General features: G+C 34.6%; 1 protein-coding gene across 1 annotated transcript; it reads right to left on the reverse strand.

Annotated features, from left to right (window-relative positions):
* Window positions 1-14,336, reverse strand: LOC145727116 (uncharacterized). Its single transcript, XM_081976569.1, is given in 18 exon segments — window positions 1-534; window positions 640-844; window positions 897-1,205; window positions 1,281-1,517; window positions 1,622-1,732; window positions 1,788-1,925; window positions 1,978-2,091; window positions 2,094-2,239; window positions 2,288-2,542; window positions 2,598-2,832; window positions 3,012-3,201; window positions 3,250-3,493; window positions 3,545-4,199; window positions 4,383-4,539; window positions 4,729-4,826; window positions 4,887-5,013; window positions 13,652-14,063; window positions 14,127-14,336. Coding segments are annotated over 16 exon segments (3,456 nt in total). The 5' UTR covers window positions 4,975-5,013; window positions 13,652-14,063; window positions 14,127-14,336; the 3' UTR covers window positions 1-260.
* Window positions 14,337-14,945: the final 609 nt, after the last annotated feature.

A 14,945-nucleotide genomic window follows, 5' to 3' on the forward strand; every position in this document is an offset into this window, starting at 1 on the left:
TACTTCTTTAAATTATTTAATAGCACAATAATTTCAAAAGCACCTAATTCTAACAAACTTAAAGGAAATATAATATTGCACTAACACCCAACGCCAAACAACCCAAAAAACCCCAAAGACTGCATATTTACTAAAAAACCAATACATCTATGGGGTGTTGGCGAAAAATATTGCACCCAAATTATTGCACCAGCTCTTAACTTAATATGGCAATTACGTATTTCTTTACACTAGTATTGCACTGATATAAGTTTTCTAAATTAAGGCAAGTAACCTAAAGAGTTTTCAATGTTCGAACTGAGGTTGCGTCTACTACCGTATTTATCGACGTCACCCTGTATTTTCCGCGGGTCTCCATTGATACTAGATCTACGGCTTCCGCTGTGTTTACTCTCATCCGATTGGCTCTGGATTGTGTACAAGCCGTTTTTGGCTGAGTAAAGTTTGGACTTGTTTGGTCTGCCATAGTTTGAAGAGGAACTTTGTGATTTGTGACTGTTTTCCTGTCTGGCCGGTGGACCTTTCATCGGCTTGCTAAAACATGTTTATGTTTAGAACTATTGTAAAGTCAGTAAAATTGAATTCAGTTAGTACGCCGTTGATTAACAAATTTCTGAGAACTTGTTCCAAACTACAAACCTGTATTTAGCTTGTAACGACTTTTCCATATTGTACACGTTTCGCCTGTCGACTTCAAAGTTTCCTGCACTCAAATGGGTGATATCAGTAGTCTGGCTCAGATTCATGTCAGCAAACATGGCGGCAATCTCAGCTGATTTTTTCACAGAAAGAGCATCAGAACACGTCCCTGTTGTGATAGCCGACTGAATTTTTTGCATTCCTTCTAATCCAGATTAGTTTTAGTAACTTTTCAACACTTTTGTTAAGAAACGAACCTGGATCTTTAGCTCTGGAGCTGCTCCAGTACTCCCCCAGCCCTCCTCTTCTCATAGCCTCATGCAGACCGGCCATATTGTCAACACCGTTTCGATTGGAGACTTTCAACAGCTCACAATCCATGGCAGACAGGTTTCCATTATGAATATGGAGATTTTGCATGGCAAACATGCTGAAATCCGAATCTCCCACTCCAGTATGACTGTTTCGACGTTTCCTATGGTTTTGCTGGTTCTGTTGGTTGTTATAGTGCGACTGTACTCTTTCACTGCCGTACTTTTGTTTGCTACGAAGTTTCTCGTAGTAACCTGTCAAATATTTGAATTAGGTCACTCCATCGATTTTTTGAACTAGCTTTTAGTGTATCATATAAACTCAATTACCTTCACTAGGATTGGACATATACTCTAAACTCTTTGAACTCTTGGTGTTGGAGTTGTTCTTGCACAGCTTTTTGTGATGATGAGGATCTCTATTTCTGCGACATTTTGGATGATGGCTATGGTGCGATCTGCGCTGACTCTCGTATTGGCAGTAGCACTTGTTTGATTCTGCGCAGGAATCGGTATCACAGTCGCAGTATGTCAACGTATAATCTTCCGGATATATGTATTTATTTTCTGGAACAATCTCGGTGTCTTAACTTTTATTGACGCCGATCAAAGTTCCGTACTTTTATCCATATTTCCAAATACACATTTTGATATACTTTTAGTTGACTTACCTCGTTTTGCACTTTCAAACGTTCTTTGACCCATACTGCAGTAACATTTGTCAGCCGAAACGCAAGTGCAGGTGTCTGAGTCGTAGGAGCACTCAGAACATGACACATAACCTACAATTTTCCATTTTAATATCCCAAACCCTCAAATCATAATTTTGACCCTTACCAGAAGATGAGTTCCGGTTTTGATTAGCTGCCAAAAGGTTTTGGTACTTATTGTACTTGCATTGGCGTTTCAGGGAGAAGAAATCTGATTCTTCACTTGTGCTTGTCCTGTCCCGTCGCCTACTTCTGTTAAACTCCCCTACAAAACACCCTGTATACAAGGTGTTATTTAGATTTAGCCACTGACGTACCTTTCTTCCTAGAATAATTTCCTCTTTTCCCCACTAACTCTTCTTTAGTCCTAAATGGTCTTGTATCGTACGAAGAAGTACTAATGCTGCTTTCAGGAAACTTAATTTCTAACGTTCGATCGGTAGGTTATCTTCAATCACAGATTTCTTTTCGAGCAGTCTTTTAGCCATTCCTGGTTTTAAATTTTTCTGGAAAATATGCTTCAACCTCTTAAACTTCTTGGACACTAGAGTGTTTGGTGTTTTCTTCACGCTGGAAGACCTGTATAACAATGTAATGAAAAAGTCAACTCGTATCACACAGACAAACCTTTTAATGCTTCTCTTTCTTTGTCTTCTCATGATGCTTTTACTCTTCAAGTACAACTCGTCTTTAGTAAAAGTTACTGCTAATTTTAAAAGGAACTCCTTGTAAATTGGTTTCAAATCATTGAAAGACATTCCATTGGGATCGATAATCACTGACAAAATGTCATCCATGGAGTGCAAACCTTCTTGCATGGATAGCTCATGGAAGATCTCCTTCAAACCTAGAGGAGAACCACCTCCGGAAGATTCGTTGTTTCTGCAAAAACTACTTGTCAAAACCATCCTAGCCATAATTAAACTGAAGCACTGACCTGGAACCTTTGTTTTTGTACCGAGTAAGACCGGCAGTGTTTAGGAAACTTCCAGACCTGGGGATGGTTACTTTGGTGAGGATGTCTCCAGAATGCTCTTTTTTGCACACACTTTCTTCGTCACGTTTTCTGATGCTCTGCACTCTTCTGAGTCCTTTATTTGAATCACTCACAACTTGTTTTATTTCAGCTGCTATTTCCTTCTGTTCTTTGCTCATGTAAACACTGAGTTTATCTAGAAGAAAACAAGATATACTACTGTTTGGCAGAAAATGTCAAAATAGGTAAAGAGACTTGAAAAAGCAAAACAAAAAGTAAATATGAAGAAACCCACAGACGCCTAATATTGTAACCAAGAAACAATTTTGAATCTAGGTTTTCTGCTAGTTAAGTATTTCATTTTAACTGACTTACCACTGAAACTTTTAGGTTTAGATCCCTCATCGCCATGGTTGCTACCATCAAAACTAGATCCTTGTGGTGGATCCTCGTAAGGTACTATAGCATTCAAATCTTCTTGTGACTGACCGGGAGCTTTAGGAGCTTTTCTATTTTTCACGATCTTTTTGGGAGCATTGGACAGCAGAGGTTGTGTGTCTGAAATCTTTAAGAAAACTTATTAAACTTGACAACAACGCTTAAAACATCGTACATTAGTCACTGAATTGGTATCGCTGCACACTGAAGAAGTTGCGCTGCTTCGTTTTCTTCTTGGTGGTCTTACCGGTACAGCTGCACTGGTTTTGTCAACTAAAGTGCTGGAAGCTGTTGACATGCATGTGGTTACTCCATTCTTGTTCTTCGGCTTTTTTTCTTTGTTCTTCATGTGGTTCACTAGGGCTTTATACAGCGTTGCCGCTATCACTATGGCATCTTCTGAGGTCTGGCAGACGAATCTAAAACTTTAGTTTAATATTTGTTTTTGTTTGTGTTTGATGGTGACTTACCCATGACATTCTAACTGTTTCTGGACACCAATTTTCCTCATCACAACCGCAAACAAAGGTGAATGCTTCTCATTCACAATAAACTTTCGTTCACTGTCTGTTAAAGCTTTGAACAAAGATTGTTTGTCCATATTGTCTGGGTCTGTAATTAGGGGGAGGAAGGCATAAGACACGCCTTTACCGTGTAACATTGAACCGTTATCCTGGGTGACAAACTTCACAGCAGACCATACAGCAATAGTGGGGAATGAATTCATTTGCTCCAAATCACCAGCAGGTCCTTGGTATTGTACCCTTAAACCTTGAGGGGAAATCTCCAATCGTCCAGACAAAGTCTTTTTGCTTTTCGTGATTTTCTTGTAAGAGAAGTACAAATCTTTTAAAGGGGTTTGCAAACCAGCTAAGCTGGTGACTTTGTCTTGAAGAGGAACACTTCCTAGATAGTCAATTGAGAAGGTGTGGACTCCAATCTGATTGGTTGGGATGCCACTATCTTTAGCCACTTCACTGAACATTTTCTCAATTTTGGCTTGCACGCTATTGTGATTGGTTGTGTTAGTGCTGGAATCTGATTCAAACATACTGTCGATTTTCTGCTTGTAGATGCTGTAGACTGATCCGGTTTCGTCGTTGTTTGAATTGATATGATGATTTCCTGTTTGAGATTTTATGTAAAATTTATTGGTATCAAACAGATATGCAGTAGTATCTATTAACTGCTTATGCCTCATTTAGGAAAACAGTTATGCGTTAGTATCTCTTAACAGATAAGAATGCATCATTAATTTAATGCGTTGTTTGCATAAGTACCTAGTTAAATGACCCATTTCTATTTTACCTATATTATTATCTATCAGTCTAAATCCATTTGATTTCTGCGACATGACGCTTCTGTTGCTGATTTTGCTTCTCACACTCTCGTTCTTCGTCATTTTATTGTCCACCATCTGAAGCATAATCTTACGTTCTTCTAGCACCGATCTTTCTTCGTGGATCTGCAATTATCGATTCATTACAAAAATCTTCTCCACTTGACCATCGCCAAATGACACACATCTCCATCTGTACCATTTGTCGATATCAAATTTAATAGCGGTAATAAAGGCAAAGCCCCCAACGGCTATTACAACGTTATTATCCACTATTCATAACTGTTTCCCGATATCATCTTATTATGTACGTACCTTCTGTTCCCTGGTTTCCAGGTCTCTGGTAACTTGACGTAGACAGGTGGATTCCTGCAGGCCATTGTAGATCTTAGGTAAAGGTGGAGGAGGAGGACCTGCAATAATAAATGTAATTATTACTTAGTTTTGTTTATATTAAACAAAGGATGTATAACCTCCTTGATGGCGGTTGTTATGATTGTCCAATGGTAAAGCTGGAGGCCTGGGTATTACTACACTGTCCATGGCGCTGCACATTACCATGGCGCTTAAGGATCAGCACATGTTCGTACATGTCTCGATCTGAATACAACAAACGATGTTTTAGCTAATAGATGTAGGCAAAAACGAGGAAATTTTATCGACGCTACTGTTTAACAAATTGGCTTCGAGTGACTCTAAAAATAGTATTTAGTAATGACAGCTTGTTAAATATTATACAATTTGCGGTAAATTGCGGCACACTGGTACTGAACGGGGCACGTTCCCAAGTGATTAGTAAAATATAAAGAAATATGTATACTGCTGGATTTGTCTCGGTCGGTTTTTTCAATATTATTGTACTTTGCTAGTAAATTAGTTTCATTTTTCAGTTTTTTGTTTTATTATTATTAATTTGCTATAATTGAACTTTTTATGTTTACTAGAAGCAATTTCCTGGTTAATTGAATTTTGTACCTTTATGGAAACAAAAGCAAGTACGCAATTTAATTATGATTTTAAAAACCAGTCAACAACTTGACATAAGTAAAAAATGACACCGGTCAAACTTTGTGCAATATGATATACCAAACTGTTTGATTGGTACAACTTTCTGCATAATGGAAACTACAATGTACAACAGGCAATATCTCAAAAACTACTACATTGAGAGAAAAATCGATTAGAACAAAAATGTCTGGAATAAGTACCAGAATCGAAAAACACAATAGTTGCTTGGGTTGCCAAACAAAAATTCATCGTTACCACTGATTTAATAAAAATGAAAATCATTCTAATATCCAAAAAAAGAAAAGTTGGTGGAATATGCTAGGCAGTTATTAAGCAGTAAACGTTGTTTCCTCTTTCTCGGTACCGTGTGGTAATAACGCACTTACGATCCATTTTTTACAAGTTGTAGTTAAAACTTTTGTTCATTTATTTGAATCAAAAAAATTGATTAAAATCCACTCTAAGGTTATTATGGTTTATGCTGGTTAACCGGTAATAAACTGTTTTATCACGATATTAATGATATTTATTAATTATTTTAGAATTAGTCAAAGTAATCAGGTTATTGATAAATTGTATCTTTAACCTACAACTAATCAGAAGACCGAAAAACAAAGTAATAAAACAGCAAACAAAGTGGATTGAAAAATTGGCGAAAAGAATCGATCCGATATGTACGAAACAAGTTAAGGTTAATTAAGAAAACAACGGTACCGCTAATGCACAATGCTACTAGTAGACCACACTTTGGGGCTATTACGGCAGTCCGTTCCGATATAATTGAACAACATTTCGCAGATGCCCCATAGATTTCCTCGCACTTACCTTGAAAGATACGGTTTTCTTCACGGTACCGTTTTAGCTACCTTCTTTGCGGACGTTTATGGGTTCTGTGTAGAAAAAGCGCGTTTGAACTTGGGCTTGTTCAGCCCACATTCTTCGAAAAGCCACCCCAGATGAGGAATCGCAAACGAAACGAAAAGTGTGAAGCTTTTTATGCAACGACAGTTGCCGCACGTCTATTAAATTATCCGGTTCAATGAGGCATGATGATTGGTCACGATTTATTGGTTATTTACATTTAAAAGTGGGCGAAACAACGTAATACGAACAGAATCGAGACGATTTTTCACAGAACGAGGTCGAATTTTCTTCAGATCCTCTTACTTCATTAACACCCACCTTGTATGGGTTAACACAACAAACCAGTGAAAGAAAGTCTGATTTATCTAGCTTGAGAAAAGTAGTAAGATCTGAACACAAGACAGTTTGGGCGTGAGCTGTACATCTGATAACAATCAAAATGAATTTCTCAATGTCAGCCTTACAACTACTATGCAGAGCAAAATTTGTGATTTATTAGCTTCCTGAATATTCAAATTGGCAATTTTCGCCATAAATCTTGGTTGTTGACCGCATTTCTCACTTTTGTAGATCTGCGGATTTCAATTTTTATTACTTCAAGCTGACAGAGGAATCAGAGCAAGCTCTACTGGTTTAAGTGATGAATATTACATAGGAAAATGTTGCCTAAAAAATTTTAATATACAGAATGTTCCCAATTTGACTGAAAGTATCTTGGAAACGATAAAAGATAGAGAGTCGAAAGCAAAGTTGCGTGAAATCAACAAAATGCTGTTTCAAAAACAGTTTCAGGAAGAAAATTTCCAAATATTTATCGGACCTAAAAGGACTTTTTGGCATCGTCAGGTGCCAAAGGAAAATACCTATAATTCCGTGCATTTCTAAATTTGACAATAAAATATCCTGACTAACACAGCATTGGTCAAGTCACAGAATCAGCCAACGCACAATGTATTGCAGTCATTCAGTCTCAAATATTCCACAGGTGCTCTAGAGGGTTAAAAACCAAATTGACTCTGAAATATTGCTTTTTTAGTAATTTCTGAAAGTGTAGGAAGTAATGAAATTGGTCTCTTTACGTGATTTTTTAAGTTGTTTGCAAGATTGTTCCAAAGGCATACGACACTAGAAATTTATTTTGTTGTTATTAATTTCAAGCAGAAAACTGTATTTACAAAAAAAGTGACCAATCAGAAAGCTGAGAGTCGTATCAACTAAAACAAATTGTATTATATAAAAGTGTCATCATGGAATTTTAAACTAAAAAAGTTTCAGTAAAGCATGTAACAGTGAAAATTCCCAATTAATAAGAAACATATTTTTTACTTGCCAAATTTTAAAATAAATGCTTCAAAACATATGAGTAGTTTTTTCTCCTAGGTCAGATATCTTCATTTTGATTTGATTTCTAACGAATCTCTTGGGATGTTAAGGAATTCACACATAGCCAAGACTGCAAAAACCGGTAATTTCAAACTTATTCATACCTTATATAAACGTAATTTCAAGGCGACTCTGAATTAATACTCAAGCAATTGCAATAAATTAAATGCTCATTTCCTTACCAGGTAATAAGTTTTAAAGATGGGTGTCGCGATAATCAGTCACAATAGAATGATGTAATTGCTCTTTTCCGAGGTTGCAATATTGTTTTCTCAGATAGAATCTTCTTTTTCACTAATCGGTGGTGGTTGAAGGTGGTTATTAGCACAACCGAAACGTTTCAGTTACGGTTACCGACAATCATGTTTAATTCGAAGAGAAAGGTTACGAAATAAGTTCCCGTTAGTCGGGACGACCTTAACCGAGTGAAGGGGTCTGATTTTTGATCATCTGTCGTATGTATTTATTGTTATTGAAAGGAGAATGTCATTTCGTTTGAATCCATTCTAGGAACAAATACATTCTGACCTGTCCATGTTTACTTTGAACTTGTACTAGTTCTAGTTAAAAGGATATTTATGACATCCCACTCAATTTTGTTCAACTCAACTAGCCTATATCATTCACTTGTTAGGTACCGCTAAGGTTCTCAACTAAGGACCTTCCAGCTAAATTTATATGCTTGAAATGTTTTACTAATGAACAGTTTTGGTGACAGATCTGGAACACTTTAGAATGGCATCAAGCGTTAAATAACTAGACTCAGAATTTATGACTTTACCCGTATCTAAAATTAAATTTTACTAATTTACTTGAGTAGTTTTCTATACCTTTTGCAGTTATGCACACACATCAAAATGACCTACTGTAAACAATTTTCAACAACAACTAATAAGCAGATGGCAAACGAAATTACCGAAACGTCTTCAAAGTGCCAGTCATCATGTAAAACCAACGACCCTATTGTGTTTTTTTTTCACGTCACTAAACAAATGTTACTTATAACGAATGAATGATTTGGTCAATGTCGTGAGGTCAAATCTTCCAGGAACTAACTGTAAGCGAATTGGATTCGAAAAATTTCGACAAAGTTTATTGCACCTGATTACAACAAAACGTTTAATCGATTGGGTGTTGCATAAAGTTAACAAGGGAGACAAGTCATTGCTCCAAATTATTTAATGAGATCTTTCACTTTTGCATTTTTTGGTAGGTTTGTGCAAATTTAGTCTCGTTAATACAAAATTTTAATTACTGTGTTAATTATCGTTTATCAAAATGCCCAAAATCAGTGGGTGTACTCTGAGGGAAATTTTGTAGCAATCAGCAAAAAAATAATGTGTTGACGTTATTGCCAAATTTGCAAAGCTATCCTGCCTGAAGACTAAAAATACAAGAAAGTATTTTAAAAATATATAATTTTTTGAGTCTTGAAGACATTAATAACAATAATAATGGCAGCATGTATAAACTTTTTCTCTTTATTAATTAGGCAAATCATAGAACACCTCTAACTCTCACACATTAGCAAAATAAACAAATAAATGCGTAAAGGCAATAAATAAAGCATTTTTCATGTACGCTTTGAACGATCACGATTTTGGTTACATTTCGTTGGTTTTTCCACGTTAGTACAATTTTCTCTTTCTCTTCTACGCATTTAAATATTTATGATAATAACTAGACTGGTAAGCTATACTGAGCTATTACGTATAACGGAGCTTTAACAATTTTTACGTCTGTCTTTTAATAAGATGGATTAGATGCGTACTCTGTGAGTAAAGTGAGTAAGTGATTACGCACGACCGGAAACGCACATACTGAGATTCGAACTGAAAATGTGTAATAAGTCAATTTTGAAGTAGTTAGAACTGTTCTCGATAAAAGAATAATTAAACTTTATGGTTTATAAAAAGAGAAAGGATCTATTACCCTCGGACTTTTTCCGCGGTTAATCGTCTTTATACTGCGTATCTGAAAGCAATTACGTCGAGATCAAACACCCGTATATAGTTATCAAACTATAATTCGAACAATTATATTGTTGATTTTGACAAATTGGAACAATCGCCATAAGGAGAGAGTTGTTAGAGGATTAGTAAAACTGACGGTAACGCCTGTTAAGTGTGTTTGAATTTCTATTTCCGCGGTGATGATGAGAAAATAACCTATTTGGTTTTTCTGTGATGAAAATAAAAAAAAAAGGAAAGTCAAATTCGTGTCCAATATTTATCATTATTATTACTATTTCCAGTTACGAAACCAAACGCTTTCAAACAAAACAAAAAACGCAAGTTGCTTTAATTAAGCGCAATATTCCAATTATATTTATGTGCTTGTAGTTTAAATTAATACCTATCGATATTAATTTAAATAATACACTAAGTACGTATAAGCATAAAATCTGGTATATTTATTAATATAAAGCGGTTTTACATTTTTTCACCCCATTATTAACCATTATAGTCCTTGAATAGTATAGTGCACTTAAATCTGTGTTAAACCGTTAATAAATGTTGCATTTAGGTTTAACTTTTGATGAATTTGCTTGTAACCAATCCGGGTTGATAGATAATAGATTCAGCGTCTTATGCAATCAGATTAGTTATGTAGTTAGTGTTTTTCACACTTTAATTAAACAACAACCAAATTACTAAATTGAAAATCATAAAAATGGACTTTTGAAAAGAAGAATAAAGCAGATTTTTACACCGCTGTTTGCCCAATTTATTCATAAAGCAGCTTTAAGAATCAATTTTATCAGTGTAAAACTAAATGTTATGTCAAATTTACCTTCGAGTAAGAGTTCAGGAATAACAATTTGGCAACATGGGTTAATAGATTATTGTACGGTTCAAGCGCCAGAAAACTTCAATACCCTAACCAAAACATTTCACACAAAACTAAAAATGAAAAATAGTGGTTTCTGTTTAAAACATGGTTAACTTATTTTTGGTCCACCCTGTATACCTACATGAATTTATCAAAAAACTCGTCATTTGCCAGGTGGTCACGTGACTACTTCATCAGAAAATCTGTTTGATAACTTGTGACCTGTGAAACTACATCACATTGGTTTCAGCAGACGGACACGTGTCAATTATGCAACTTTTTACCATCTTCGTCTGGATTACTTATTAGTTTGCAATAATTGTTCTCTTTTCTTGCCATTGATTTCCTACAGATAATTGTATTTGGCATTGTTGTTTAGAAAGTCACGTGAGTGTAAAGGTGAATATTTAACTTTTTTAATATTAACCACTTGAAATTCTTATAAAAACAAATGTCATCAAATCGTATTTTATTGTCTCTGACCACTGTGTTTCACTATGCATTTCACTTATTAATTTCACAATTTTAATAAGGAAAAACATATTTTGTCAGTTTTATTACTGCTTTACATCAATAGCACATTTTCTATTTTGGTAAATACTGTTAGGAACCAGTCTCAAAGATCATATTAATAATTGTTTGTTATTGAAAAACATTTTAAATTACGTCTAGTGAATCCAATAATGACACCTGTATAAGGATGGTGTAATGGACGTGGGTGTGAGATTCCCATGGTTTACATTATCATATTTGTATATAAGTGTCTAGTTTAAGGCACACAGCCTGTGTCAAACAATTAACCATAATAAAATACCTGCAAGTTAATCACATTAATCACTTTACATAACGAAAGTAATAGACGATTATCTGCGTTATCAAGAAACATATGCAAGGAATGACATATGTGTCTCATTGCCAACTAGTATAGATATTTCTAGCGAGTATTTACACACGACTAACGACCATTTTAAACCGGAACATTTGTCGGACTTCTTTGCTACATGGAAACAGATGATCTATTAGCGTCAGTTAGGCTCACAATAGTGAAGCCGATCACTAATGAGGAAGTTTGTAAAACGAGTGTTTGATGTCTTGTTTCCACGTGCTACGCGTTCGTTACGTTTCGCTGCCTAGAAAAAATTAAAAACCCTAAAAAACAAAGAAGATGGAAATTAATTGCATCGCTTATGCTAATCAAATTGTTGGGAATCAAAGTAAAAGAAAGTGGTGGATTACAGATCTTGAAACTTTGATAAAACTTAATGAATAAGCATTTTCTAATTTTGCTAGTCTATGTAGTGTTTAAAGAGAATTGGTTAGTTAAACCATGATGGTGTCTCAAAAGATGAGTATCGAATTAACATAATATACAACTAGCAATTTAAACATATAAACAGTTATCGCCTAAATATTGACCAATGCCCGTAACCGGTAAGACGCTTTTCGCCATATGGTTCCCAAAGAAATTGTGCCACTGAGGTAATGAATTAACGTTTTGGAATTCCTTTGGAACCATTTCGGTTTCGGCCTTAATAGATGGTAAACTAGACGAAGATGTGCCCGATTAATTGCCTATTCGATGTGATGTATCATGCTAGATTCGAATGTTGTTTTTATTCATTTGCATTGATTTCGTCTTAATTGCTGTTAATAGACTGGGGCTACATGAGTAGCAGCTGAAAAAACAAAAAAAAAACCACCTACTGTAAAAGCATTTTTAAAATATGCAAGTTGTACTCCAATCAATTTAATAAGTGATATTTGACACAATTAGAAATAAAGATTGTATTGATTTATATGGATTTTTGAATTTGAGCAATAGTGTTTGATTAGGTGTCAGAAGTGACACAAAAACTGGATACAAAACAATGGTGCAATTTGCAATAAATCGTGTTCGTTTTTCGTATTTTAGCATTTTTTGAATATGTTTATAAAGCAAAATAGAAATATTTTTTGGACGAGAAGTTAATAGAATCTAGACACAACCGAAGGAAAAAAACGATAAAATCAAAAAGGAAAGAAAGTATGAGGAGAAAGAGAAAGAAAAAAACTAAAAAGTGATACGACAGTTCAATTTATCTTTATTTTGAAACAACTCAGCTATTTGACATTTTTACTAACAGCCCAAAGTTGATTTCAAGGGCTTTAAATTGACGCACTCAGCTAACTTGAAGCTGTCAAAATAACCGAGTTACTGGATGTTAAAGTGGAAACTGTCAAATTTAGTTAAATCTGTATTTATTAGCAATTAATTCAGTTAATTGGCATTTTCACTACAAGCTATTATAGGGTGAACAAAACTGGACTGAAGTGCTTTAAATATTTATATTAAATCATCCTGTAACTGTCAAAATAACATTTTTTCCATATAGGTATAAGAAGAATTGCAAACCAATGCTCTAGACAAAGATGACAAGCCGTTTGACAGTTGGTCACAATTTTTTTGTGAACTGTATCAGATCCGATTTAGCACACTTACAAACTTTATCTCCATCTTCGTTTAAAGCATTGATTACATTCTCTCTTCTTACCATGAAATTCCTATGGATAATTTTAAAATTTTCATACTTGTATCATCATACATTTTATAATTTTTTTTAGAATTGTCTTCTATCACCAAACCATCATCTTAACAATCAAATTTTAAGATTAATTGGGTTAAGTATTTGAAGATATCGTCGTAGAATACTTAAAAGTTGTATAAAATTGAAATAAAAATGAGGTTAATGATCATAATATATGCACGGCAGCAGAACGAGATTTTTCATAAATTCGAATATTTTAAAACTGTACCAACTGTAAATGACCGGCTATACAATATAGAACTAGAAATGTTTCATCAATAATATTAAGTTTTAATTAGATAAATAGACTGTAACCGACCATAAATCGAAACAAAATGCTGACTGAGCATTATATTTAGTAAGTAGTTTCCTTTGCAACCATTTTCCTGTCAGTTGAGGTGATTATTTAATGTAATTTTATGCGGATTATGTGGGATAATTTCAGGACTAGTCGATTTAATTAGTAATCAATTTGCCGTACTTATCTCTGAATCTTTAATTTAGCGTAAATGAAATAATAAATTTAATTTTTAAATTAACATATTAACGGCACTTTGTCAAATTGCATTTTTTTTTGCAAAACTCACCATTTTAGGATCTTGTGAAAAAAACTGTCATCCACTTGCAATCACAAGACCTACAAAACTATTTTCTTCACCACTAAACAGTTATTTAAAATAAATTGATTACAGACCAAAAAACACTAAACCACTTAAAACAAACGCGTAAAATAGTACCAATGCGCGATCAATGCAGTACCAGTGCGGTACCAAGCGGCGAGTTGTTGCAGGAACGATTTCTTCAGCAGTGGACATGCATGGTTCCCCTTCTTTGGGTCTTTAGGTAGTAAGTACCATAAGCAGTGGTCAGGTTTTTTTTTTCACCAACTGGAACGCCGATTTACAGTTTTACTATTCTGCATGTTCGCCCAGCGACTTTTCGTATCAATCTGTAGGGCAATCAAGGACGTTATAACGGTACCCAGTACCCACTCATGCCCTAAATAAAAAAATCATCTTAAACTCATATGAATAAAACAAGAGGTTTGATGTTAAATCGTACCATATCGGGTACTGTGGTCGTTACAGGAAGTTGTTGTTTCGTTCATTTAAGTGTATTTCCATTTTTAGATCCAGTATAGATGATTACCGTTAGATTGAGAGTTTTTCTCTGCGAAACAAGACTGGGATAGTGTCTGAATAAGCTATAAGATGCCTTAAATTTATTGTATTATAAACCTACAAATCTAGGCAATTTTGTTGGAAAGCCTTAGCGCACGCAATCTTGAACATATGTCTACTAGTAACATATGGATAGAATGAAAATAATAAGTAAAAGTGCAGTGTTTTTATTTGTTTGAGTTAAATCATTTTTGCAATGTCGATTATATTTTTAATTCACAGTATTTTCATTTCCTGTTCCTGTTAAGAAACTATTTTTTAATCTATTATAACGAGTTTTTGTGAAAATTGTTACACAATATTTGTTAAAAAACAGTTTTTTTCCTTGGAAACACGCTCATAAAATCATCTTAAAAGCAATTTTCTTATCATTATCATGTTTTGGTGAAGTATTAATTTTATTGACTATTTTTTGAAGTGGAAAAAATTCTCATTACAGTGAAAGCGATCATATAAGTGTAACCAAAAGTGGCTAACATAAACAATAATAAAAACACCATTTATTTATTTTTTCTAACCAGATACTTTTCGTGGACATAAATGGTGTTGTATAGTTTTTGCCAACACCGGTACCACCATCTAGGTTTTGTACGTTGAAGCTTTGATGTGGTTACCTAAAGCGTTACGTGGCGTTTTAATCTGTCAACTACAGATGGCGTAGCTGAGTAACACTTGGTACCCAGTTGATTGTTCCGAAATT

This window comes from Ips typographus, linkage group LG3 (assembly GCF_016097725.1).
Source record: "Ips typographus isolate SLU linkage group LG3, UJ_Ityp_2.0, whole genome shotgun sequence".
Taxonomy (NCBI): domain Eukaryota; kingdom Metazoa; phylum Arthropoda; class Insecta; order Coleoptera; family Curculionidae; genus Ips; species Ips typographus.